Here is a 24,896-nt window from a genome sequence, read left to right as displayed (position 1 = left end):
GGATGCGGTAACTCTGGACATGAACATCCTGGCATTCCCGTCACGAACAAAGCAATCCCAGAGCATATGTACAGTTGACCGCCCGTGCTCCCTCCCAGACATTTTGTCGAAATTCGTGCGTCACCGGGGTAATTTTGAAAAATACCTAAGGGCAAGCAAGAGCGATTTAGAGCACCAGCGCAGGGCATGTCTCTACGAGGCGGGCCAGCTACAGCGCAAAGGGCTGTCCTGTGCCGCATCCATTGACCTGGCGAGCTTGACGTATCACCATGGCTCGAATAGCAACCGGGATGGAGGGGCTCCTTCTGTGTGTAAGTGGAATGCGGGGCAGTTGCAGGGTATCCTTGCCACGGAGGCCATGATCGCAGCCCAAGCTGCGTCACTGTTGCCGGGTCAGGGTTGCCGTGTGCGTCGAAGAGTGGGGTGATCCAACCTATCGCTTGTTACCGCCCTTCCTATAGGGAGCTTGCAGATGCATCATGTCAAACAAGGAGGAAGAGGTCGGGTGCTGCCCAAATACAAAGAAGCCTTGATACCTGCCCCGCTCGTCTCCTCTCGTTCTGCTCCAGCTTCACGTCTTTGCTCTCATTTCCCCCATCCCCAAAGCACACCCACCACCCGACATACCACAAAAACTTGAAGCATTCATTGCATCATGGCCGACGAAGACACCAAACCCGTCGACACGAGCCCTATCTCTCCCCGTTTGCCCAACCCGGCGCGGAAGAACTCGCTTGAGTTCCACCTGGGCCACCGTCCGGATCGCCAGGAGCTTGTTAACAGTATGTGGCATGTCGTCATTCCATTCTTTGGCTATCCATCTTGTGCACGCAAGGCTGACACCGTGCCCCCTCCGCGCCACACAGAGAACATCCTCCCTGCGTCGACGGCCGCCCCAAGCCTCCAGGCGCACCAGAAAGATGTGAGTGACGGGTTTGGGCAACGCCATCCCTTTTTGTTGGCGCCGTAGGCCAGATTCAGCTGACCCAGTTGTGGTACGCACAGCTCGAGAAGCACATGCGCGCCGACTCGCTGAACGAGAAGATTGCCCACCGACCCTCCCCGGAGGCGCTGCTGAAGGAAGGCGTTCTTCATGACGACCCGCGCTCGGCAGAGGACAAATATACCGAGGCAATTGAGGAGGAATACGCCAAGCGGGAGGGCGGTGCTTGAGAAGCATGTCGCCACGCCGGGGATGTCTTTTTGCTCACGGGCTTACGGAGTACACATTGGCTTTTTGGGTTTTGGTTTTCCCTGATATCGTGCCAGTACTTGCTCAGCTACCGAGATACGACTTTTTGAATGTGTTAGTTGCCGGGGCATTCTCACGTTGTGACACGGGATGCTCTTTCGTTTCAATCCGCATGATCACCAGTATAAACAGACCACACCCGGGACCTTGGGCACAGGATGCAAGAAGCAACATCGTTGATTGGCAGAGATCAGACGGAAGCTGCTGCGGGGACTCAACCGTCCACACATGCTCCCTTCCCGTTCTCACCCACTCTCATGAATTGGCCGTCTCCTATTACCAACCCCTCATCTGCACATCTGCACTCCTCCCTTCAGCCCTCCAATCAACCAAGGCGGAGATTTCCCGCGACATTGCACTGCACCAGACATGCATGAACCCCCTCGATTGTAACAGTGGGGTTCGATCTCCCAGATCTTGAATATCTGAGTCAGTCGGACAGACTTCACCACATGCCACGAGGTTGTCACCGGCGGGAGCTCACTTGTTACTGGTTATTGTCTGCGAGAATGACAAGAGACCAGCGAGTTCGCACGGCCATCGACGAGTTCTACATGCACAATCCGGCTTCAGACACGTGGTTGTATAAAGAAGAAAATGTTCCAAATTCGCTATTAAATTAAACTCCAACCCGACCCAAAGGCAAAAATAATCCAACCTGCCGACCACTTTGACCCATTGCTGGGGGCAGGCTTAATCAGTGGAAGCCCGCCGGTGGTCCCGTGTACCCGTAAACGTTCAAAAAACAACCAAACCAACGCCCGAGATAGGTAAATGCCAGATGAAGTACACCACGCCGCTCATGCTGCAGACTGGGGAGATAGCCCCAGACCAGCCCAGTGTTTACTTCTTGTTCTGGATCAGCACGGTGCCGGCGCCGCCGCGGGAGCTCGGAATGTTCTTGACGGATTTGTAGAAGCTGTCTGTGGGCTTGTTAGTCGGTTGGGAAAGAGAGAGAGAGAGGTATGGCAGCCGGGAAAAGGGAGATGCGTACCTGCGGTACCGGAGCGGTAGCTGGTCTCAGTAACGCGGTGGGAGCTGGCCAGGTAGTCGGAGGTTCTTGAGCCAGACCCCGAAGAGTAGGTGATTTTGGGGGCCGGGCGGCTTGAAGGGTAGCCACCGGAGCTGGACGAAGAAGACATGGTTGTGTTGGGTGAAGATGTGGCTTGGGTCAAGTGATGGCGAGTTGCAAAGGCGGTTGGTTTACTGCGGAGAAGATGTTGCGATGGTGGATGCGGAATAAGGGCACCATTGCGAGAAGGGAGAAACAGGTGATATAAATACTTAAAGCCATGCTAGGTAGGTAGTTTGTATCTGGTGCTTGAGAGAGCAACTTGGGGCGCGCATCGGGAGCTTGTTGAGGCGAACAGGGGCATTGCTTGGAGGGGTTTCCTAAGGCACACACCAAGGCCGCTGATGCCTTGTGTGTATTTCGTCGTTCGTCCGGCTAGGAAACACCAAAAGTGGAGAGGTAGAATGACTCAATGCCCCAGGTGAGCAGTCACGATTCTAAGGCTTGACCTTCATCGTGGGTGGCGTAGGTAACTAGGTTGGGGTTCCCGGTCGGGTTGCTTGGCGTCTGGACTCTAATCAACAACCACCCCCCCAACGACATTCGTCGTCTGCGCCTTGCTCCCCTAGATCTCCGGGCAGTGGGTAACACATTGGCTAGCAAGCCTCATAGCCCAGTGCCCTGTCAAACGAGATGAGTGTAGTGGCAAAAAAGAAAGAAAAAAAAAGGCGTCCTTCACCGTGACGCTGACTTGTCGGCACAGCCTCTTGTTTCCTGGCCAGGCGTGAGAGACCCGATCGGTGAGCACGGGGGGCAGAGAGCAGGGCTCTCCGGAACCCGCCGAAGCGTTTGGTTCCTGGAAAGCTCCATTGGCACGTTTGATTTGGCCGCGCAATTGAGTTGGCGAAGATGGGCGTTCTGCCTGCTGTTGCCTTAAAGTCCAGAGCCCAGACTGCTTTGCTTGAAGCTTGCCGGTTTCTTTTTTGTGTGGCTGGGAAAGTGACTCACCGAATCATCCCTGATATCTAGGCTACAATGGCCCCTCGCCTCAGGACGGGCCGGGAAGCCACTAAAACCGATGTGGCCGACACAACCAAGTGTCGCTGTTGTTGTTGTTTTGTTGTTCCCGAACGGTCCCCTCGCCTTTGACTTGTCAATCCCACTAGTTAGGTCCCACCCGTTCACGTCTTGGACGGGCAATCTGCCTGAAAGCTTGGCGCATGTATTCGTACAGATCTGTAACTTGGGGGGTTTGTCTGATAGAAGTACAGAACTAATCGGGCTTCAAGTCACCACAATTGCTGTAGTTATCGCTGCGCACAGCCCAGACGGGACATTCAGCACACGGGCTTGGCAGTTGTGTACCTGCTTTGGCGCGCTTGTGAAACAGTAGGTAGGTAGCGCGGTGGAGACGCTGCAACATTGCTGTCCTGTGTGGGCCTGCCTTTGACCAGCAATTCACCAGTGGCAGACCGACTCCACCATGGCTGGGCGTGTGCTCTGGTCCTGACCCTGGCTTCTGGATGATCTGGCTGGATCGCAAACTGCCTGGTGCTCACCTCCCCAAGACGATTACGACTGCTTCCAATTCAACAAAACCAGTTTCACTGATCTTCCGAAACGAAACCCGCCCGACTTTGCACAGCCTCGCCTTGCCGTCCGCCTCAGTTTTCTTCAAGATGCAACACCTCCTTTTGTCCCTCTCCCTGCTCGCCTCGGCTGCTGTTGGCGCCCTGGCTTCAGACGACTTGAAGATCGATGTTACGCTCCCGGTTGAGTGCGAGCGTAAGACCCAGAAGGGCGACACCATCAATGTCCATTACCGCGGCACTCTCCAGTCCACGGGCGCGACATTCGATGCGAGTAAGTCCGCTGTGCCCGAGCCCTGCGCCGACTCCCCTTGCCACCTTGCTTGGGGCGTAATCTTGAATTGAGGCTGACGAGTCCCACCCGTGCCAGGCTATGACCGCGGGACACCTTTTAGCTTCAAATTGGGGTCTGGGATGGTGATCAAAGGGTAACATTCCCAACGGAAGAATCAGGTGTTTGGGGGCGTACGCTGACAAGAAATAGCTGGGATGAGGGCTTGCTCGACATGTGCATTGGCGAGAAACGGACTTTGACTATCGGCCCGAGCTATGGCTACGGGGACCGGAACATCGGCCCCATTCCTGCTGGGTCTACTCTGAGTATGACTTTTCCTTTCCCGCCCACTTTGGTCCCGTTTCCCATGTCTCCCAACCGTACTAATATTTCCTGCCTTGCTAGTTTTCGAGACCGAGATGATGGGCATCGAAGGCGTTCCCCAACCCGAGTCCATTGTCACCAAGTCCGCTACCGACAGCCCGGCGTCTTCAGCGAGCGAGAAAGTGGCCGAGAAGGTCGCGAGTGCCGTGAGTGAGGCCGCCGAGGCGGTGAAGACGGTAGTGGCCGATACCGATGATATCCAGGAGCACAACGAACTCTGAGCTACTCGGCGCTGCGTACGAAGGACTTGACGGACCTGTAGCTCAGCACGACAATCTGTTACGAAATAATTGGGTTGTGTTGTAGGATACCGTGGCGTTGCCGCAGCTGTTGATAGATAATCTTAAACGATTGCTGTTAGGAATCCATCGACGCCTACCCCATCCCTATGAGGCTGGTTGTTGTTTAGTCCTCCCGACCACTCATCCCGCGCCACCTTCTTGTGCCAAACCACTGGTTCGGCACCGCCGACGACCGCAACCACCCAATGAAGAAAGGTACAGGCAGGGAGGAAAATGTGGATGATTTTACGCCGTGTTGGACATGGACGCATCTAGATTTGGAGCCGAAGCTTCTGTTGGTTGATGCGCCATAGGGTGTGGAACCGATCAGGAGACATGGGTATGCCGGCATCGCAGGGGCGGTCTGAAAGATTAACACGCCCGGTTTGTTTTCTGCCACCATGGAAACGCTTATCAGCGTGAAAGCATATGCGACTTACTGAGCCATCTAGTTAGCATAGGGGCGTGTAGTCGACACCTGCGCGTATGCACAAGCGGTAGTTATTGCCGATCCGGGGGTCTGTTGCTTTAGGACCGCAGCCTGGAGAGACGACTCACGACGACATCCCGGCGGTACCAACTCAGTTCACTGATGTCATCTTCCATGACATGACATAGCTCCTCTCCCACCTAGTCAGGCCATACAGCACGGGCTCTTCGAAGATTCCGGCCGTGTCAAGCCGCATATCATCAGCAGACACTTCTTGCTCCAATCTTGCCCTCTTCACCCTCTCCACCCTCTCCACCCTCTTATCCTCTTCACTGCTCCCCGTCACGCTGCGCTGTGTTGAGGATGTCACGCCCACACGACCACGATAACCTGGGCGATAGCTCGAGATGCTCGCGGCTGCGATCTTGGCTTCCGCCTCTGAATTTTATCACGATTCATTATGCGTACTTCATCATCGGGTGCCTCGTCTCGTCGGTGATCTTCTGGGGCTCGTCCAACCCGGCTCGGAGTATCAGCTATACCGATAGCTTGTTCCTCGTTGTCAGCGCTATGACGGAATCCGGGCTCAACACTGTCAACCTCAGCCAGATGACGACATGGCAGCAAACGCTGCTGCTCCTCCTGATCATCTTCGGCAGTTCGATATGGGTCTCCATCTGGACCGTCGTGGCGCGGAAGCACGTCTTCGAGCAGAGGTTCCACGACATTGTCCGGGCCGAGCGCACGCGGAGGGCGAACCACCCCGGGGGAGCTAGTAGTCCGCCGAGGATTGACCGGTTCCTGTCATGCCGAAGGGCCTCGACGAAAACCCTACCACCGGTCAGGACAGAAACTGTTCCAGACACCACCCGCGGTGGCGATGTAGCCGCCCTTGCCGTTGATGCTAAGGCGCCGAGGGGGAAATCGCCCAGCCCCGACCGCATCGCCTTCGCCAACACTCCCAACCCCGTTGACGCGGTTTCCACGGCCGCCCAGCACCATCCCCGGGAGAACCAGGCAACTCGGAGAACCCTTGGCCGAGAGGGAGGTTCAAACCCCGACCAGAAGGACGACGAGTTCAGCATGCACCAGCTTCTCGCCGGCAAATCAGGTGGGAGGAACTCCCAGTTCCACGGCTTAACCACCGAGGAGCGCGAGCGCCTGGGCGGCTGCGAATACCAGGCCCTTAGAGTGCTCTCCGTCATCGTGCCTGTGTACTTTATTCTTTGGCAACTCCTCGGCTGCCTCGCGCTGGGGGCTTGGATCAACAACAACCTGCCAGGGCCGCCGCTCGAGAATGGCATCAAACCCTGGTGGCTGGGCATCTTCAACGGCGTGTCTGCTTTCAACAACTGGGGCATGTCCCTGTTGGACGCGAACATGATCCCGTTCCAGAACTCTACCTTCGTCCTCCTCACGATGGGCTTGTTGATCCTGGCGGGGATTACGGCGTACCCGGTTTTCCTGAGGCTTATTGTCTGGTCGCTTCGGAGGTTGCTCACCTTGCTCATTAAGGAGGACGAGTACACAGGGCTAAAGGACACCCTCAAGTTCATCCTACGGTACCCCCGCCGCGTGTACACGAACCTCTTCGCTGCCCGTCCGACCTGGTGGCTCGTCTTCATGCTTATCCTCCTCAACTCCATCGACTAGGTAGGATTTGAGCTCCTCAACCTCCACAACCCGGCGATACAGCACATACCGCCCCGCTCCCGTGTACTGGATGGACTTTTCCAGGCGCTAGGTAAGACTTGTCATACCCGTGACCTGTCATCTATAAAATAACCAACCCTCTCGTTCAGCGGTGCGCTCAGGGGGTTTCTACGTGGTGTCCATCCCGTCCGTCTACATCGGGCTGCAGGTCTTGTACGTCGTCATGATGTACATCTCAGTGTACCCCGTCGTCATAACCATGCGACACTCCAACGTGTACGAAGAGCGCTCACTCGGCATCTACACCGAGGACGAAGTCCCCACGACAGACCCCGAGAAAGCCACCACCGCTTCCATCCACAGCCACCGCCGCCACCGCGGCAACAGCAGCAGCAGCATGTTAGCCGCCCTCGGACGAGTCATCAGCCACGCATTCACCCTGCACGGCGTGGGCGCCCGGGCACCGCCCCCTTCCAACCAAGGCGCGGAATCGCACATCAACTTCATCACGCAGCAGATCCACGGCCAGCTGGCGCACGACATCTGGTGGCTGGTGCTAGCGATTCTAGTGATCGTGACGATCAACACGGACCGGTTCCTGGCGGACCCGGTGCGCTTCAGCGTGTTCAACGTCATCTTCGAGGTGGTGTCGGCGTACGGCTGCGTCGGCATCAGTGTGGGCGCGCCGGGCGCGGATTACAGCTTTAGTGGGGCGTGGCATCCCGCGTCCAAGTTGGTGCTGTGCGCTGTTATGCTCCGCGGTCGTCATCGTGGTCTGCCGGTTGCGTTGGATCGTGCTGTGCGTTTGCCGCGCGAGGAGTTGCTCCGGGAGGAGGAGGAGGATCAGTGTATTAGGCGGAGTATGGCGGTTCGAAGAACAAGCGTCGATGTGTAGACGGGGTGGTTGATCGGGTTGGGGGGGGGTGGTGGTGGTGGTGGTGGTGTGGTGTTTTGGATAGGAGAGTTAAAGTTGTGTTGACAATTGTGGCTGGGGTTTTGGATAGCAAGGCGCTGGTGGTAGGCTGGTTTTAAGCAATGAGTCGCAGGAAAATAGACGGCGGGGTGAGGCATATACGGCAAAAAGGGTATAGATGGGTTAGGACGGTGTTATGGTTTGGGAAAAGGACTCGAAATAATCCAAATGTCTCTAATACGATTTGATTGATGAAGGGTTTATATCTCATTATGCCATTCAGTCATGGGGTCTAATCGGCAGCTAAAAACCACCACTGACAAACACATCGTTAACCAAAACAAAGGCGCTTTTGCCTGGGATCTGCTGCTGCTGACGGCCGCCCCCTTTTCTTCTCCCTCGTCTTCTGGGCTTCAGGCATGCCTCGTTCGGGCTGCCGCTGTTGCTGTTGCTGCGCAGCGGAGTCCTGCTGGACGGTGTCTCGGATAGTTTGTCGCGACAAACACAAATCGATATGCTCGTTGAACACGCGCTCATCCGCAGGCTGCGGCCTGGCACAAACGGGACAGTCCCATAGTTCCTCCTCTTCGGCCGTTGGAAGCTGCTCTTTTGTAGGATTGGGCACTATTTCCTTTCCGTGTTTTCGATGAGGACTGTCCACGGCCGGGTTTCCACCCGACGCCGGGTGGGCTTCTTCTTGAGGCCATTGTTGCCATTCACATTCACCACTGGCTTGTATGATTCCGGCCCCGCTACCGGCCTCCCCTGATCCGGCGGATTTGGGCCTCTCTGGCCTCAACCCAAAGAAGGCCCTCGTATCCGGCTTCTTCGTGCTGACGAGCTGCGTGCATCGTAGCCCCATCAGCCGCAGTTTCATGCCGGGGATTTCCTGCTCAAGTTTTGCGAGCATCGGCAACGAGTAGTTGTATAGGTCATCGGCCAAGTGCACCGCTTTTGGGGGCACGACCTGGCGGGTGAGGACCTCAAAGGTGTGCAGCTTGACCTTTAGGCAGAGTGTACGCCCTTTGCACTCGGCCTTTCGCATGTCTGATTCCAATTCTTCGGCGGTCCATCTCAGCTTTTCGCGCAGTAGGGCAGGATCGCCCAAGTCACGGAATGTCCTCTCTGTGCCGACGCTCTTGCGCTCGTAGTCCTCGGCGGGTTGGATATTGGTACGACCTAGGCCAAGATGGCATTTGAGAAGGAACTCATATGCCTTTTGCCCAAAAAGCCGATCCAGGTACTGCCTTTGTGCGTAGATGTCGCCACAGGTCTTGATGCCCACGGATGCTAGTTCTCTTTCTAGCACCCGTCCAATGCCGTTCACCTGGCGACATGAAAGGTCGCGCATGAATGACATGATAGCTGCCCGATCGCGCGGCAGGATGAATTGCCCATTGGGTTTGTTCATGTTGGAGCAAATCTTGGCCAGCCGGGCGTTCGCGGCAATGCCTGCCGAGACGGTGATGTGTGTCTTTTCGTGGACCTCGCTCCTCAGCTTCGAGACCACATCGGCCGGATCCATGTCATGTTCGACACAATACTCGGTGATGTTGAGGTACGCCTCATCGATGCTGGCGCTTTCAAACCGCGGGTCATAGTCTGCCAAGATCTCTCGCACCTCGGCTGCCTTCGCGTTGTACTTGTCAAAGTTGAGCGGGAGAAGAATCAACTCGGGGCACAGCTTCTTGGCCACAAAGCCGGCCATACCGCTGCGACATCCGAACTTGCGGGCGACATAGTTGCATGTGGTCAAAACACCGCCGCCCACGGCAAATGGGAGCTCCTTTAGCTCGGGTCGGTCCAGCTGCTCTACGGCAGCATAAAATGCATCGCAGTCAATGTGCACAATGTGCTGCGTCAAATCGCGCGAGAGCTCGAGCTGAGCAAGAAGGTTATCGGCTGCCCGTAGCTCCCGGGAGAGATCTAGCGTCTCGAGATTGCGCTTCTTGGCGAGGATGGCTTCGATTTTGGCGGTGAGAGATTTGTCTCTTGTCTCCTCGTGGTTAAAAAACTTAGAGCCCTTAGAGGCATTGTAGATAATCTCAGAGACCTATAGGAAGAAAAAGGAAATACTCAGTTAGCGCGGAGTCGGCGCTGAATGGTGTTGGGTGGGCATGCCTTGGACTGGTCGACTGAGCCTTGGCCGGCCTTTGTCAGGGATGGGCCCAGCAATGAATACTTGAGCGATGCATGATCGGCCGATGGGTGACTGATTTGCTTCTCGCTTTCTGCGTCCAGCTGCTCCTCTGGCTGTGGTTGCGCCTCGGTTGTCATTTCCGGGGCTGGCTTGTGTGTATTCCGAGTCGCGGTCGACGGGCAAGGTTGGGGGTCATGACAGCATAGCGTCCTGCATCACTCGCAGGTATGACGTTGAGACTCGCCAACGGAAAGGCGAGACCTTCAGATCTCGTTGTTGATGGAAGAGACAGCAGTAAGACGCGACACCGTCGCGCCTCTGGATCCCACGCTGACAACGCCAAATCACGAGGACATGCCAAGCCAGACCCCACTCACTCTACGCGAAATGCACAGACCAACACTTTAAGTGTTTCGCGTCTCTGATGCGTCGCGGTCTCCCCTCCATTTGTTATCCCATCCCCTCGCCTTGGTTCTGTTTGCCGCTGTCAATATCATTAGGCGCGTTACATCACGCATATTCTTCAGACGTTACCAGGCCTTGATAACAGGTCTTTAATTACATCAATTGACATCACCGGGGCCCTCCAATTGTCAGAGCCACCTACCAATTCCTCTACTTTGGCAGTTATTTTACCGCGGGGCCTTGCTAGTTCTACCTATCTTTGATCCAAGATGGTACTCAAGCGCAAGAGATCGGACTCCGGCATTGGGTCAGTGTTCTCGTCGACGGAAAATGTAGGAAGCAACTGCTTCAACTTTGACGCCTTGTCAGCGATGGACACGGCCAGACGCGGGTTCTTTGCCCCACGACTGTCCACAACCTCACATCTGCCCAGCCGCACAATGAAGCGGTTCCGCGACAACAGGCCGTCAGAAACAGAGGTGCATCGTAAGTTTGGCCAAAACCAAACAACCCCGCTCACCTCAATTGCAACCGCTCACCCAGATCTCGCTCCCAGAACACACGTTAGACGTCCTCTTCTCCGCCCAACGCCGAGCACACGAACATCAGTACGCGGCACCAGAATCTCCCAAAGCGACGAACACCAGCGCGTTCCTACAAATCCCCGCGCAACCCTACCACACCAGCCAGCAGCGGTCTTTGCACAACTTCTGGAGCTTGCCTGGGCTAACAACATCGACGAGCTCGCTGGCATCCTCGCCCTCCTCATCCGCCGTGTCACCTCCGTCGCCGGCCCTGGCGCCCCGAAGTACACCAACGGACTGCGAGGATTGTGGGTTGAGGCTGGCTGGGGGCGACGATGGCGATGTGATGATGGACATCGACGGTTATGGGTCTGGCCCTGACGATCACATCTGCGGGGCGTGTGGGAAAGCTGTTTGCTTTAGCTGCTCCATCAGCAACCTTGGCGAGCATCGGCGCTGCTTGGCTTGTGCTGGGCCAAGGGGCGGGGTGGGCGGGAGCCAGTGGTTGAGGAGGTAGTTGTGGGGTGGTGCATACTGGCGTATGTCTGGTCTGGTTTGTGTGTGGGCTTGGGGGCTGTGAATGGATAGATACCTGGCGGCTGGATTATTGGTTTGGGTGCGGGTTGGCCTTTTTATGTATCGGAGTTTGGCGTTTATGATTGTGCCCAAGGCACAGGCGCAGGATGCGTGTTTGCGCTTAAGTCCTGTCTCGAGATTGCGGTACCCTAAGGGCTATTTCTTGCTAGGATCAAATGTCATCACGAAGGATTCAAGGCGACACTTTCCAGGTAGCCTGGAGCACGTGCAACATAAATACAGGGTGAGACAAGCGGACAATGCGGGCCTCGACTCAGGTGGTCGACGTCACCTAGGTAGCTTCCCCGGTGTGCGGGGCAATGCGGGTGTGCTGGGAACCCCGCCTCACCTGCAGCTCCCAGACCTCACCCGTTCGTTTTACGATTTAATTGCGAGGCCTCTTCTCTCCAAGCTTTTTAGCAGTTTATCTGAGGGCCCAACTACTGTTCTGACCGTTGAAGATAACGAATTTGTTTCTACTGTGACGCCAAGGCACGAGTAAGATGACGACACGGGAGGCTAGTCACGCCGGATCCTGGTATGAAGGTGACCCAGAGGAGCTCTCTTCCCAGTTGGACAACTTCCTCGACCAAGTTCCTGAAACTTTAGACGGCGCCCAGCTGCCGATCGACAATGCCAGGGTGATAATTGCCCCGTAAGTCGGGCATAGATCCTTATCCACCGAATGATATGTTGATACAGGATGCGGGATAGCCACGCGGGGTACTCTTACTCCGGGCCTTGCGCGGCCTGGGCCTACAAGGCCCTCGATTTGAGATCGGCGAAACGGGTCTTCATCCTTGGACCTTCCCACACCTACTACCTACGCGAATGTGCTCTCACGTCATTCGACAAGTACGAAACCCCCTTTGGGGACCTCGTCGTCGATACTGCCACGACGTCTGAGCTGCGGCAGACCAACCGGTTCACCGAGATGCCAAAACGCAGTGATGTGAGCGAGCACTCTCTCGAGATGCATTTGCCGTACCTACGGAAAAGGCTCGAACAGACCTTTGGTGACGGAGATTACCCCCCCATTATCCCTATACTCGTTGGCAACGCGTCCGAGGAGGAGGAGAAATCTTGGGGCGAGCTCCTCTCGAAGTACTTGAAAGATCCCGAAAGTGCTTGGATTGTTTCGTCTGATTTCTGTCATTGGGGATCTCGCTTTACCTACCGGCCGAAATTTCGTGACGGCGTGATTCGCGACTTGGACAACGACCGCGGTGCCTTGCAAGCCACTCCGGACTGGAGCCAGGTGGCCGAGAATCCTGAAAGCCCGGAGATCCACGAGGTCATCAAGGCGCTGGACCAGATGGCCATAGATGCGGTCGAGTCTGGTTCACACAGCGAGTTCTATAAGGTTATCCGACAAACCCAAAATACTGTTTGTGGGCGACATCCCATTGGCGTCATGATGGCAGCCCTGGAAGCGGTCGCGGAGGAGAAAGGACTGGAGGGTAAGAACGGCAAGTTCAGCTTCGTCCAGTACCAAAGGAGCAACTTGGTAAAGAAGGACAAAGATTTTAGTGTTAGCTATGCGTCGGCATACGCGGTCATCTGATGTGCCTGACGGGGAAAGCATACTCGACGGGTGATTGCATTGATGGCTGGGATTGCTGGCTGGACTCTTCGTTACAAGGGCATATGGCTGAATGGCAGGTAGAAGAAATCTTCGATGAGACGAAACCGCATCTATCCTGGTTTTCGTCGAGAGAGAAAATAAGACTTTCAAGTTAGCCGGTTGGGGGTTTCGAAGGCGCCCGGTCTTTCAAGGGTGAGCCAGGCCTGGGACACGATACAATGTTCCAACTCATGATGGTGGCCTCGGGTCGTGATTGTTGAACTTCCAGCTGAAAATTAGGGCTGATTTCTCGGGAAGCACACCAATTCCGGACAAAGCAAGAGCTACCTTAGGTACCTCCCTAGAAAGCTTAACTTGCGAGGCCCTGCACGTCATCGGGCTCGACACTTTTGTTCAAAATTTGACAATTCTCGGCCCTTCCCGATGAAGGAACCCCATTTGAAAATATTTGCATTCTGGACTGGATTTTGCCGGCATTTGCCCTCAAACATCTTTTGTTGCACTCGACATCTGACCCAGCGGGCGTGCCTGATGATCCTCGTTCTGAAACGGGTTTTGTTGCTGGCATGGCCCGCACTGGCCCCAGCCCGTCCCCGCCAAGCTCAACCGGGGTCTTGTAACCAGCCAAAGCGCCAGCCCTCTTGCTGCAGCTCCAGCAAGCTGAAGAACGATAGCCAATCGTCAGCAGCGGTCCACCTACGATTCAGACCCCGCCGGCGCCCAGCCGAGTGTTTCTCTTTGGTCTCGGCCATGATTGGGAATGCGCATTGCCGTCTGAACTGTGAGGGGAAAAATGCTCCGTTTCATTCATTGGAGCTGCGGGATGCTCGTTCATATGCGCAAAACGGCCTGTGAGTTAACCGGCCATCCATGCTAAGCCGTGTTGGACCACCCACCCACTGCGTCCTTCATGTTTGCCCACTTCCATGTGCATTTGTTGGCTGTCGTTGGCAGAAAAGGTCCCATGCTGACCGCGCCACAGGGCCCTAACCTTGTTTGGGATGCGACCTCCTGAGAACCCCAGCGTGTTCATTTACTGAGGCGCACCCTCCATTTGCATTTTCTTGACGAACCACTTTCTTTTTGCTTTTCGTTCACGAGTACCCCCTCGTTGTGTTTCTTCTTTTTTTAGGTTTGGGATATTCGACTACTGGATAGCATCATCCTACGAAACCGCCGACTATTCGGGCGCCCACGTTTCCTCCAATTGCACACGTCCCATTCTTCAGCGCTTCTGCGCTTACGTCTCCGCTGACCTCTCGAGATGAGTGTGAGTGTTCCAGTGAACCCGAGCCCCAAAACTATGGAATTCGTAGGGGACTAACAGCCTCTGCTAGTACGGCGGATATAACCCATATGACGGCGGCGGCAGGTACGAAATCCATCCGATCGTCTCCATGTTTAGTTCCCGAAAGGCGGGATGCATGGCAGGCTGTGGCAGTTTGCTAAAACGGGGTGCTTCAGGGGCTATGGTGCGGATCCCTTCGACGACCGGAATGCTGCGCAATATGGGGGTGAGTGAATGATGACGACCATACCACTCTAGGCTGGGGAGTGGGCTAACATTCGCCTGTGTGCAGCCGGAACACATGAGATGTCGTCTTTTAACGCAGGGGGTTCGCCTCAGATGGCCCAACAGGGTTACGGATGTAAGTGCCTGCCAACTAAGGTACGCGCCAGACAGTAGACCTAACCACGACAATCGGCAGCCCCAAGGGCGCAGGGCCAAAATTCGATTCTCGACGAATGTATCGATATCCAGAACCAAGCCCACGAGCTCGAGAACAAGCTAGGGGTACTTAACGGGCTCCAGAAACGATATCTCGACGATGCGGACACGTCCGGCGGTTCGGCCACCAAACGGGACCTCGATAACATGACGCAGTCTATGATGGACCAGTACAGGACGTTGACGGATCGTGTCAGGGCTGTGAAGCGCAACCCAGAGTCCCGTGAGCGGCGGAACCAAACCCAGGTCGAAAAGACCGACCGGGACATTAGGCGGGCGATCCAAAGATTCCAAGAGATGGAGGCAGCATCCCGCAAGGAGATTGACGAGCGAGCACAGCGCCAAGCCCGGATCGCACACCCTGACGCGAGCGAAGCCGAGATCAAGCAGATTGTGCAGAGCGATACGCAGGTTTTCCAGCAAGCTGTCTTGGGCAACCGTTCCGAACGTGCAAACCGTGCCCTTGGCGCTCACAAGCAACGCCGCCGGGAGATGGAAGAGGTTGAGAAGCAATTGCTCGACCTCATAGAGATTCTCAGTGAGACGCAGGAGCTCTTGAACCAGCAGGACGAAGCAATCCAGACGGTCGATAAGCAGATGGAGGAAACCACAGAGGAGCTGAAGGGTGCCAACGGCGATCTCACGGTGGCCACCTCAAAAGCAATGTCAGCCCGCAGCAAGAAGTGGTGGTGCTTGGGTATCTGCGGTACGTCGCTGCTGGAGGAAGGAAGTTGCATCAAGTACATTTTCTAACTCTTGAGTTTAGTTCTCATTGTCGTCATTATCGTCGTCGCCGTAGTCGCCTATATCATGGTAAACCGCGCAGCAAACGGCGGAGGCGGAGGCGGAGGCGGAGGCGGCAACAATGACAACAACAACAATAATAATAACAACAACAACAACAACAACAACAATAACGCCGACACCACCGGTAGCACCACTGGCGATACCACCGGCCAGACCACCGGAGATAACACGGCTGCCCAGAGGCGGAGCCCGTTCCAACGGAACGTCTTGGATGACCTACAAATGAACACAGGCCGCACCGTCAAGATCTCTCCTGATGTTGTCCCGCGCCTCTCGAAACGTCTTTCCATCGCGGCCCGGCGTGCGGGGGCGACGGCCAACCAAGAGGTCGAGGCTCTGACTAAGAAACGGTTCGTTGTTGATTGGCAAGGCGCTGATCCTACCGGGTCCGACGAATGAAGGAGTTGTGACTTTGCTCGCTGCGTCTTAGCAGTTCGTCGTGGGCGATACTATCAGTGCACACGGGATGTGGCCGCTGGTTTTGGCGCGTCCCGTTATCGTGTCACGTCTTGGGTAGTTGGGGGTTCTCCTAGGGACGGGGACGTTTTTCACACCAGCCCGGTATTCGAGCTTGGTTGGTACATCTCTCTCGGTTTTGTTTTGTTCTCTTCCAGGCGTATATATCAGCATGGCGTGCCGTTGTTCGAGATATCAGGGCGTTGGATGGACTTGGGAGCGATAGCTTTCGGATTGCCTTGTTTGATGTATTAGGGAGTTGTAATAGACTTCGCATTGTCCCTCCACCTATCTTCTAGTTAAAGCTATCCGTGAAGAAAACATATGTGCCCGCCGTTGCCCCTTGTTAAACCCCATCCGAATTCGCCTATTCCTCTCCAAAACACTACGTAGGTCGCTGAATCCAACTATGTGCCTGAACGCATAATACAAAGGGGAACGGGAGAAAAGAAAACCAAACAACATCGACGCCTATCCAATATTAGGATGGATGAGCTTGGAACCCATCAGCGCGCCACTGGCAACGGGCCTAAAGCGGCCCAAACTCGTATCAGCAAGCCACACGACGAGGTGTGACGACGGCATAAATCATTAATCACCCCCTCCTTCCTAACCCTACGCATCGTTACCGCCTGTCTGAGGCCGAGAAAAGGGAGGCACCACGCCCCCCGGGGCGCCCCCTAACGGCTGTCCGTCACCGGCGCCACCCAGCGCCCGCTGCCTAGCCGCGCCGGCCTCCACCACCTTCCGCAGCGTCGCCATCCGCTTCTCAAAATCCTGTAGCAGCTCCGCATACCCCTCCGACGCCGGCGCCGACCTCCCCCGTCCCGTACTACCACCAGAGGAATGCATTTCGGTCTCGGGTGTCGACGTCGACCCCTTGCCCACTGCCCCGGACGCGCCGCCACCAGCACCGCCAGCAGCAACAGCCGCCGGCTCCAAACTCACCCCCTCAATCTTCAGCACCAGGTTCCCCCCCAGCCCGGGCACGGTAGCCCCCCCGGCGCCGCCCTCTTCCATGCGGCTCACGCGCGCGCCCGTCGCGGCCCAGTCCGCCGTCAGGCTGCTGGCCCACGCCACCTCGTAGCCCGCGCCGTCGGCGGTAGGTTCCAGGTCCAGCAGCACGCCGCGGTCGGGCGGCGCCTCACCGCCGTTGCTGTTGTTGTTGTCGTCGTAGGACGCCGCCGCGCCGTGGTGGTGCGCGAGCGCGGCTGTGAGCCGCTCCGGGTCGTCGTCGGCGAAGATGTAGTGGACGGTGGGGTGGTGGATGGTTTGGCGGTTGGAGGCGTGGGAGGTGGAGTTGAGGAGGGCGAAGACGGGGGAGAAGGGTTGCTGGGTCGGTTTGGGAGGAGGGGGCGGTGGCGGGGGAGATGGTGCGCGAGCGGGCTCTTCGGCGGGCGCAATGGTTGTTGTGTGTGGGGTGTGGGGGCGTGAGTACGCCGCGGAGGTTGGTCGGGGGTGGATGGGTGGTGTTTCTTGCCGTTCGTGTTCTCGCCGCAAGCTTGACTTGCTGGCTCGGCTGGCTACTGATGGGCGTGGGCTCGGCGGGGCAGGGGAGGTGTAGGTGCCCCGAGAGGCGGGGCGGTCGGGGTCGGGGATAGGCATGGCTGATTCTTTTAATTTTGACCAAGTCGTGGTAGTAATGGCCTGCTTATGGGTGGTAATGGCGTCAAAACCTCCTGGGTTTTGATGACAGAGCGAAGGTTGAACGCAGAGTCGGTGATGGTGGGGGACACATGGAACGGAGCAAAGCCACCGCTCGGGCTGGCATGTTGTGTTTTGGGGATGCAATCCGATGTGGGTGATTATTTAACACGGATGGCGGGGGCTGGGAAAGGGGAACGAGCGCAGTCAGCCTTGCAAGAGGAAAGCCGCATGTGAAAGGTGAATCAGACAATGGGAAAGGCTGCCGTCGGCATGCGCTTTCCAAGACAGCTGCCGCCTTGTTCTCTAGGTGTGCAGGGGTGCCGCCGCGGCAAGATCTTATCTTATCGCTTATACCAGGCGACCGGCCACCACCGCCGATCACCTAAGAGAAACTGCTAGGTTCTACAAAGGGAACGTTACTAGCCATCTGAGGTATACTGTAGTTTTCTCTCTGTTGTTTCACCTCGAGTTTGAGGTATTCTCTCGCTTTGCTACCCTAACGCGTGTTGCCTTACACTGCGTTTCCCACCTCCGGCAGCACATTGTTGGGGACTGGGTCCTCGGTAATTAGTTTTGATACAAAAGGCATTGAAGTCCCAAGTCTGCTCCCAGAAAACGGGCTGAAAGTTGTCGTCTAGGTGCTATGCAAGTTCAGCGGCACCTGGCAGGATGTCTATCGAGGTTTCGTTTGGTTGCTCGGTCCATTCAAATCCTGTAGTACGATGCGTTTAGCATACAATCTGGTATATAAGGTAACAGGGGCTTACTTTGCCGGCACATAGGACATTGGCCTTTGGCTGAGTCCTGCTTTATCCACTCAAGGATACAGTGCTAGAGTACCATCGGTTAGGCCTGTGTGCTAGCACCACCAGAGGGGTCGACAAACCATGTGGAAATTGTGCCCACACTTTCCCGACACTGCAAACATAGTTGGCAAGGTGTATCATCAACATAACGTGAGTAGAACTTACAGAGGGGACAATCATCGCCGGGATATTTACATGTCGGGCATGTCCCGTCAAAGTGGACCTGGCAGATACCACAGACATCGTCTTCGGGAATATCCCACCGCCAAGTCGCGACAGCATTCCACTTCTTGATCGTGACTTTCATGTTGGAGGCCGATGTGTTGGGTGCTCGGACAAGACGCGCAAATGTCTGATGGTATCCCGTCTACTCATAAAAATTGTTGTCTTGAATTGCGTCGGCGTGGTGACTGTTGTGGACTTGCTTGAAGCGTTCATCCGGTCGCATGAAACAGATAAGAGAGGGAGTCTGGAAAGCTTGGCGTGCCTTCCTCCAGCCATGGCGCAATAAATACTTGATGGCCCAAGCTCCCTAGGCCTGCCGGGATTTCTTCTCCCACCATCGCCGTTGCTCCCCCTCACCACCACACCAACCGGCCTTTGGCTGCCGTAGCTCAATGGACAAAGGCGGTCGATTATAGCCAGAACCCCGCGCTGAGCCGAGGCCGTTACAGATTACCCAGGTCTGCTTCGCTTCGAACCATACAGCGTGCATCAATTGAACTACGACCGTGAGTCAGTCGAGGTTCCTGATAAGTCGTTCTCTAGCCAGCCAAGAACGCCAAAGCGCCAAATCGCAGAAGTAGCGCAGCGCAAGACCTCGGTCTCCGCCATGGCTTCTTTCGCAGCTATCCGCCCGCTGCGGGCGTCGTTATCTCGAGGTGTTGCCTCGCGGGGCCTCCCAACCAGCTTGACAGCTACTACGTTTGAGGCTCGCCGGTCCTTTTCCAACTACCTCGTCTCCCCGCAAGAGCTCGCAGATGCCCTCAAAAAGAGCCCACCCTCGCCCATATCGTCCGAGCCCCGCGTAATCCCGCTTTGCGCCTCGTGGTTTCTCCCCAACGATCCGGAGGGGCGCACCGGGATCCAAGTATTTCGGGAGAAGCGTATCCCAAAGGCGAGATTTTTCGACCTTGACAAGGTCATAGACAAGCGCAGCCCATATCCGCACATGTTGCCAAACTCGAAACACTTTGCCGAGGCCATGAGCGAGCTGGGCATCCGCCACGAGGATACCGTTGTGGTTTACGACAGCCAGGAGCTGGGCATATTCAGCGCGCCCCGTGTTGGGTGGACCATGAAGGTCTTTGGCCACCCCAAGGTGCACGTCCTGAACAATTTCAGGTTATGGGTTGAACAGGGCCTCCCAACCGAGTCAGGCAATGTGTGGACAGTGGAGTGCGGGACGTACCCGATTCCGGAGATGGACGAGAACAAGGTTGCGCACTTCGAGGATGTTCTTGAAGTTGCTCAGGACTACAACAAGGAAGGCTCTGAGGGCGTGCAAGTGTTGGATGCCAGGCCATATGGGCGCTGGTCTGGAAAGGCACCGGAGCCAAGGCCTGGCCTGTCTTCTGGCCACCTGCCTGGGTCAATAAACATTCCCTTTGATGCGGTTCTTGACCCTACAACCAAGGCGTTTCTTCCTGCAGACAAGCTGAAGGAGGTATTCGTGAGCAAGGGCGCCAACCCAGAAAAGCCCATCATTTCCAGCTGTGGGACAGGCGTCACAGCTTGCGTCATTGAGACGGCATTGAACGAGGCCAATTTTGGGTCGCCGGAAAAGAGAAAGGTGTATGACGGGAGTTGGACGTGAGTGAAACGACCACAACATTCGGCAACGAGGCATAAACGTAACTGACAATGATCTCTAGGGAATGGGCGCAAAGAGTCAAGCCCTCGGATTCGCTTATTCGATCTGAAGAGTAGCGCCTAGCTGGGAACAACTACGCACAAGGCGGAAATATGCGCCATCAAAACTCACACGCCACTCTACTTTATACGTACGACTAAAACACAACAAAAAAGAGCTTCCCGGACTCTGGCGCCACTGGCTACTCGCTAGTAATGAGATATTCGGTCGGTGGCAGCCCCGAGGTGGCACTCCGGGAACAGACCCAGAGGAGTCAGTCAGCTGTTGCATGGGACGGTGTTTGGGGCGTTCGGATTAGGGGAACATGGAGATCGTGGGCGTCAAGCAAGCATAGGCGGGACGTGTTGCTGCGTGATATTGGTATTGCAACGGACTACTATTCCAATTTCATTTATGCCCGGTTCAACATCGCAAAACCCAAGTGGAAGCTTCTTATCCCCAACTGACAGCCCCTGTCTGCATCCACCCACACCCCTTTCCAACTTTCCCCGTCTGTGCCTCCAGCTCAAGCGGAAAACACCCCGTACTTGTCAAAGAACTCAAACATCCACTCCGCCACCTGCTGCTCATTGGTCTCTAGGGCGAAATGGCCAGCATCCAACCAGCGCGTCTCGAGCTTCTTGACATCCTTCTTGAACGCCTCGGCGCCGGGAGCAACAAAGATCGTATCGGCCTTCCCCCACGCGGCCAGGACCGGCACCCCCGACGTCCGCAAATACTCCTGAAACCGCGGATACAGCTCCACATTCGAGCCATAATCCTCAAACAGCCCCAGCTGAATCTCCTTATTCCCCGGCCGGTCCATCAGCGCCTGATCGAGGTAGTACGCCTCGGGCGCGATGGCCTCCGGCCGCGGCGACCCGTCCTGGTACTGCCACTGCGTCGGCCCCAGCTCCAGCAGCGGCCGCAGCGCCTCGCGGTCCGAGCCCGCCCCGCTCGCCCACAGCTTCTGCAGCGGTGCCCAGAACGGCTGGCCCAGCCCTGCGTCGTAGGCGTTGCCGTTTTGTGAGACGATTGCTGCTACTGCGTGGGGGCGCTCCAGCGCGAAGCGGAAGGCGGTCGGCGCGCCGTAGTCGAAGATGTAGACCGCGAAGCGGGTGAGGGAGAGGGCGTCGGTGAAGGCTGTGAAGGTCTGGGCGAGGCTGGCGAAGGTGTAGGTGTAGTTGCGCGCGGCCGGCACGGTGGTGAAGCCGAAGCCCGGGAGGTCGGGGGCGATGACCCGGTACCGTGTTGCGAGGAGTGGGATTAGGTTGCGGAACATGTGCGATGACGACGGGAAGCCGTGCAGGAGCACTATCGTGGGCGCGTCGGCGGGGCCGGCGGTGCGGTAGAAGACGTCTACGCCGTCGGCCTTGACGGTTGCGATCTGGGTGGCGGCCATGGTGGTTGGTTTGGGGTGGACTTGGGTTGTTGGCTGGAGGGAGTCGGTTTGCTTGGAGCTCAGTGTTGTGTTTGCGAGGTTGCTCTTGTAGATACAGGCTGGAAGCTGAGAGTGGTGCTGAAATATATATTCGAGGTTGGGTCTCGACTCCTTATATGCTATCCTTCTTGCCCGCCATGGACGTCATTCTTCCGCCGTGTGCAGTCCCCCGCGGTGAAGGCGTCTCGAGACATTGTCGCTCGCTTCACCCCGTGCGACTGCCAAGGAGCTTGCTTGCCTTCGCATGTCGCGCCCTGCGCTTGACCTGCGCAGGTATTCCAAATACTCTCAAGGGGTAGATAATCCGCCTAGTATGATGGCGTGGATCCTACGGCCAGAGAGGTGCCAGTTTCAGCGGCAGAGTTGTGTTACTAATCCAAGTACTCTCTGCCGGATCGACGCTGCACCATTGGCTTGTGAAGGAAAAAGTATGTGGTTGATTACTGAACCGCGCCCTTTTTCGGCCAAGCCATGTCACCACCCTATGTGCGTGCGACATGACTAACTAAACTGTATCGGATGATTCCACATACTACGGGGACTGGTATTTGATCCAAGTTGATCTGTAATATTTTGTTTACTCAGCCTTTTCTGGTCGACTTGTGTGTTGTTTGTTACAAGGAGTCAGGGGTACCATGGGCCATCCGCCTTTGTGGTTGACGAAACTCAATTACAATTACTTGCCTCCTGAACCATGTGACGTTCGACTGCAAACCGCCCTATGACAGACCCCACGAGCGAGAACACAACCTCAGCAAGCGCCAGCCAGACAATATTCCTTCTTGATGATATCGGCCAGCTAGAAAGAGACCATGTTAGCCCAGACACAACCTCTTGACCGAAAAGTCATCATAAAAAAACTCACCCTCTCCGCCGACGCGTATATCGTGCCCATGGGAGCACCAGACAGCTGGAAGGGCCAGACGCTGATATCGGCGACACGAAGCCCCTGGACGCCGTACACCTTCTGCTCGCTGGACACAACCCCACCCAGCTCCCTCGGCATCATCGCAGCCGTGCAGCACTGGTGCGCATTGGACGGGTTGATCAGATCCCGCATGACCGCCGCGATCTGCTCGTCCGTGGCCACCCCGGCGCCAAAGGGGGCCGCCTCCGTTGGGCCGAGGGCTTGCATGGAGGGGGCCGCGAACAGCGCGCGGTTCTTGCGGAACAGTGCCGTGTACACCTGCAGGTCGGTCGGGTCGGTGGCGGTGCGGAAGTCGATGAGCGGGTTGGCGAGCGGGTCGCTCGAGTTGATGGTCACCATGCCGCGGCTGAGGGGCTTGAGGTGGTATACCAGGGCCGCGTCGGCGGTACCCCAGTGGACGGTCCCGACGCCGACGTTGGCGTTGGCAAACTGCTTTAGGAGGGCCTCGCGCTGGGCTTTGTAGCCCTTCAGCACGGTGGCGTCGACGTCCGCGGGGAGCGAGTCAGCTGGGTTGCGGGCTTTGGCTGCGGCGATGATCTGCTGGTAGGACGATGTTGCTCGTTGCAGGGAGACCGTGCCGATGTTGCTGCCTAGAGTGCTAACGAGGGTGTATGCGCTCGGTAGAGACGCGTCGTACAGGGCGCGCTGCTCGGCGTTGAACGTGGCATTTGTGAGAAGAGACCCGTAGTTGGGGACTTTGTTGGCGGTGACTAAACGCAAGTTAGCCCTTAGACTTGGCTATTTGAGGCGAACAGGGTTGGGTTGACTTGCAGGTATACGGAATAGATAAGGTAGGCTGGTCTTGCAGGTTTTGGCCAACACCGGGAAGGTCCTGGACGAGAGGGATATTGAACTTCTTGAGGAGCTTCTTAGGGCCGATTCCAGATAGCTGGAGAATTTTGGGGGTGCCGAAACCTCCAGCAGTCAGGATAACTTCGTTGGCTGCGTACGCCGTTGAGGGGGAGGTCGTGCTGTTGGCTGTTGTTGGCAAATAGCTCACGCCGATGGCTTTCTTGCCCTTGAACAATACCCTGGCTACCAAGTTGGAGGTGAGAAGATGATAGTTTGGCCGTGTGTCCTTGACTCTGTCGTAATGGCTCCGCCTCGCGTGATATCTGGTCTTCGTGCTGGCTTCCAGAGCCGAGGGGATCCAGAAAACACCTGTTCAATATTGACGTGGTCAATATCTTCACGGCGCGAAATGCTAGTTGTTGAGTGTCCCGACTTACCCTGCTTGTTTCCGGATAGAGGATCCTTGGCCGGAGGGAGCCCGACCTCGCCGGCGGCGTTCCACCAGTTTGCTGGAAATGATCAGCATTCAAGTCAGTAGATATCTCACAGTCTGGCTACCCACCGCTTCCCGGATAAAAGTAGTTAGGGTACGAGTATTGCACCGGCCCAGACTTTCCCCGGACCGAGTCATCCCACGAGATGTTGCCTGCAGCGGCAAGTGCAGCGTCTGGTGGGGTGAAAGTTTCGGCCTGTGTTGGCGGCACCAGAGTTAGCTCCCGTCACGCCACAGCCTTAAACCTCTCCGGGAATACAGACCTTCTTGAAGTAAGGCAACATGTTGTTCCAGCTCCATCCAGAATTCCCGAGCGCACCCCAGGAATCATAATCATCCGCATCACCCCTACACCACGCCATGTCAGAACAGGAAACTTAACGTGAGCAGTGCTTGACCGTATGCTTAACGAACCTCAGGTACACCATGGCGTTGATGGTGCTGCCGCCCCCCACCACCTGGGCGGCAATGGCCGTGACGGCCCTGTTGTTGAGACCTTGCTGGGGGACACTGGTAAGACCAGGCCAGAAGTAGAGGTACGGCGCATAGGCCCCGGGCACGAGGATGCCATCCTGGCCTTGGTCCAAGGGGCCGGCCTCGATGACCAGCACGCTCACTACAACGGGCACGGTGGGTTAGCAGTCTGGACAGAGCACGGCCGAAACATCACGAGCCGTCAGCATACCGTTCGGATCCTCCGTCAGGCGGTCCGCGAGCGTAAGCCCCGCAATGCCGCCGCCGGCGATGATGAAGGTGTAGTTGGAGGAAACGGCTCGGTCGTCAATGACGGTGGCATGTCTGGGCACCCTGGATGACTCGGCGGGAGCAGCCGCGCAAAGGGGGACGAGACAGAGCAGAGCTCCCGGAATGTAACGCGAGGGCCGCATCCTGGATTCTTGGTGATCTGAAATGCTACCGCCGAGCTTG

At 56.5% G+C, this 24,896-nt stretch overlaps 12 protein-coding genes across 12 annotated transcripts; 6 read left to right on the top strand and 6 right to left on the bottom strand.

Annotated features, from left to right (window-relative positions):
• Nucleotides 1-474: 474 nt before the first annotated feature.
• F5144DRAFT_584562 (uncharacterized protein) lies at nt 475-1,549 on the top strand. The gene is made up of 3 exons (XM_066789625.1): nt 475-782; nt 867-922; nt 1,006-1,549. Exons 1-3 carry the CDS (start codon nt 656-658, stop codon nt 1,171-1,173), a joined length of 351 nt encoding a protein of 116 aa, XP_066640582.1. The 5' UTR covers nt 475-655; the 3' UTR covers nt 1,174-1,549.
• A 546-nt stretch (nt 1,550-2,095) lies between these two features.
• Nucleotides 2,096-2,394, bottom strand: F5144DRAFT_606320 (uncharacterized protein; the record flags this gene model as incomplete). Its single annotated transcript, XM_066791483.1, has 2 exons — nt 2,096-2,175; nt 2,247-2,394. The coding sequence occupies 2 exons, from the start codon at nt 2,392-2,394 to the stop codon at nt 2,096-2,098; spliced, it is 228 nt and encodes a 75-aa protein (XP_066640581.1).
• Nucleotides 2,395-3,943: 1,549 nt separating this feature from the next.
• On the top strand, nt 3,944-7,770 carry F5144DRAFT_595959 (uncharacterized protein; the record flags this gene model as incomplete). The annotated part of the gene is made up of 10 exons (XM_066790750.1): nt 3,944-4,127; nt 4,224-4,281; nt 4,338-4,453; nt 4,533-4,661; nt 4,905-4,967; nt 5,107-5,132; nt 5,264-5,289; nt 5,624-6,839; nt 6,876-6,966; nt 7,115-7,770. The coding sequence occupies 10 exons, from the start codon at nt 3,944-3,946 to the stop codon at nt 7,768-7,770; spliced, it is 2,565 nt and encodes an 854-aa protein (XP_066640580.1).
• A 238-nt stretch (nt 7,771-8,008) lies between these two features.
• F5144DRAFT_540445 (uncharacterized protein) lies at nt 8,009-10,213 on the bottom strand. The gene is made up of 2 exons (XM_066787144.1): nt 9,910-10,213; nt 8,009-9,841 (listed from the first exon to the last, which is right to left on the bottom strand). The coding sequence occupies exons 1-2, from the start codon at nt 10,063-10,065 to the stop codon at nt 8,120-8,122; spliced, it is 1,878 nt and encodes a 625-aa protein (XP_066640579.1). The 5' UTR covers nt 10,066-10,213; the 3' UTR covers nt 8,009-8,119.
• A 148-nt stretch (nt 10,214-10,361) lies between these two features.
• F5144DRAFT_373475 (uncharacterized protein) lies at nt 10,362-11,734 on the top strand. The gene is made up of 2 exons (XM_066784534.1): nt 10,362-10,819; nt 10,890-11,734. Exons 1-2 carry the CDS (start codon nt 10,603-10,605, stop codon nt 11,372-11,374), a joined length of 702 nt encoding a protein of 233 aa, XP_066640578.1. The 5' UTR covers nt 10,362-10,602; the 3' UTR covers nt 11,375-11,734.
• Nucleotides 11,735-11,936: 202 nt separating this feature from the next.
• On the top strand, nt 11,937-12,997 carry F5144DRAFT_498096 (MEMO1 family; the record flags this gene model as incomplete). The annotated part of the gene is made up of 2 exons (XM_066786250.1): nt 11,937-11,971; nt 12,136-12,997. The coding sequence occupies 2 exons, from the start codon at nt 11,937-11,939 to the stop codon at nt 12,995-12,997; spliced, it is 897 nt and encodes a 298-aa protein (XP_066640577.1).
• Nucleotides 12,998-14,122: 1,125 nt separating this feature from the next.
• F5144DRAFT_373431 (t-SNARE) lies at nt 14,123-16,018 on the top strand. The gene is made up of 5 exons (XM_066784533.1): nt 14,123-14,288; nt 14,356-14,532; nt 14,599-14,667; nt 14,728-15,453; nt 15,514-16,018. The coding sequence occupies exons 2-5, from the start codon at nt 14,439-14,441 to the stop codon at nt 15,951-15,953; spliced, it is 1,329 nt and encodes a 442-aa protein (XP_066640576.1). The 5' UTR covers nt 14,123-14,288; nt 14,356-14,438; the 3' UTR covers nt 15,954-16,018.
• A 299-nt stretch (nt 16,019-16,317) lies between these two features.
• Nucleotides 16,318-17,932, bottom strand: F5144DRAFT_584542 (uncharacterized protein). The gene has a single exon (XM_066789624.1). It carries the CDS (start codon nt 17,613-17,615, stop codon nt 16,626-16,628), a length of 990 nt encoding a protein of 329 aa, XP_066640575.1. The 5' UTR covers nt 17,616-17,932; the 3' UTR covers nt 16,318-16,625.
• A 36-nt stretch (nt 17,933-17,968) lies between these two features.
• Nucleotides 17,969-18,992, bottom strand: F5144DRAFT_584541 (anaphase-promoting complex subunit 11). Its single transcript, XM_066789623.1, has 4 exons — nt 18,629-18,992; nt 18,544-18,575; nt 18,425-18,488; nt 17,969-18,369 (listed from the first exon to the last, which is right to left on the bottom strand). Exons 1-4 carry the CDS (start codon nt 18,768-18,770, stop codon nt 18,299-18,301), a joined length of 309 nt encoding a protein of 102 aa, XP_066640574.1. The 5' UTR covers nt 18,771-18,992; the 3' UTR covers nt 17,969-18,298.
• Nucleotides 18,993-19,200: 208 nt separating this feature from the next.
• On the top strand, nt 19,201-20,617 carry F5144DRAFT_373167 (Rhodanese-like domain-containing protein). The gene is made up of 2 exons (XM_066784529.1): nt 19,201-20,275; nt 20,338-20,617. The coding sequence occupies exons 1-2, from the start codon at nt 19,296-19,298 to the stop codon at nt 20,390-20,392; spliced, it is 1,035 nt and encodes a 344-aa protein (XP_066640573.1). The 5' UTR covers nt 19,201-19,295; the 3' UTR covers nt 20,393-20,617.
• F5144DRAFT_373168 (Alpha/Beta hydrolase protein) lies at nt 20,618-21,859 on the bottom strand. The gene has a single exon (XM_066784530.1). The coding sequence runs from the start codon at nt 21,715-21,717 to the stop codon at nt 20,842-20,844; it is 876 nt and encodes a 291-aa protein (XP_066640572.1). The 5' UTR covers nt 21,718-21,859; the 3' UTR covers nt 20,618-20,841.
• A 648-nt stretch (nt 21,860-22,507) lies between these two features.
• F5144DRAFT_495334 (uncharacterized protein) lies at nt 22,508-24,856 on the bottom strand (the record flags this gene model as incomplete). Its single annotated transcript, XM_066786093.1, has 8 exons — nt 22,508-22,555; nt 22,622-23,417; nt 23,452-23,845; nt 23,914-23,985; nt 24,039-24,165; nt 24,233-24,317; nt 24,384-24,585; nt 24,655-24,856. The coding sequence occupies 8 exons, from the start codon at nt 24,854-24,856 to the stop codon at nt 22,508-22,510; spliced, it is 1,926 nt and encodes a 641-aa protein (XP_066640571.1).
• Nucleotides 24,857-24,896: the final 40 nt, after the last annotated feature.

Source organism: Chaetomium tenue, assembly GCF_020726465.1.
Source record: "Chaetomium tenue strain MPI-SDFR-AT-0079 chromosome Unknown F5144scaffold_6, whole genome shotgun sequence".
Lineage (NCBI taxonomy): Eukaryota > Fungi > Ascomycota > Sordariomycetes > Sordariales > Chaetomiaceae > Chaetomium > Chaetomium tenue.
The sequence above is the reverse complement of the archived record's forward strand: the minus strand, read 5'-3'. Positions and strand labels throughout refer to the sequence as shown.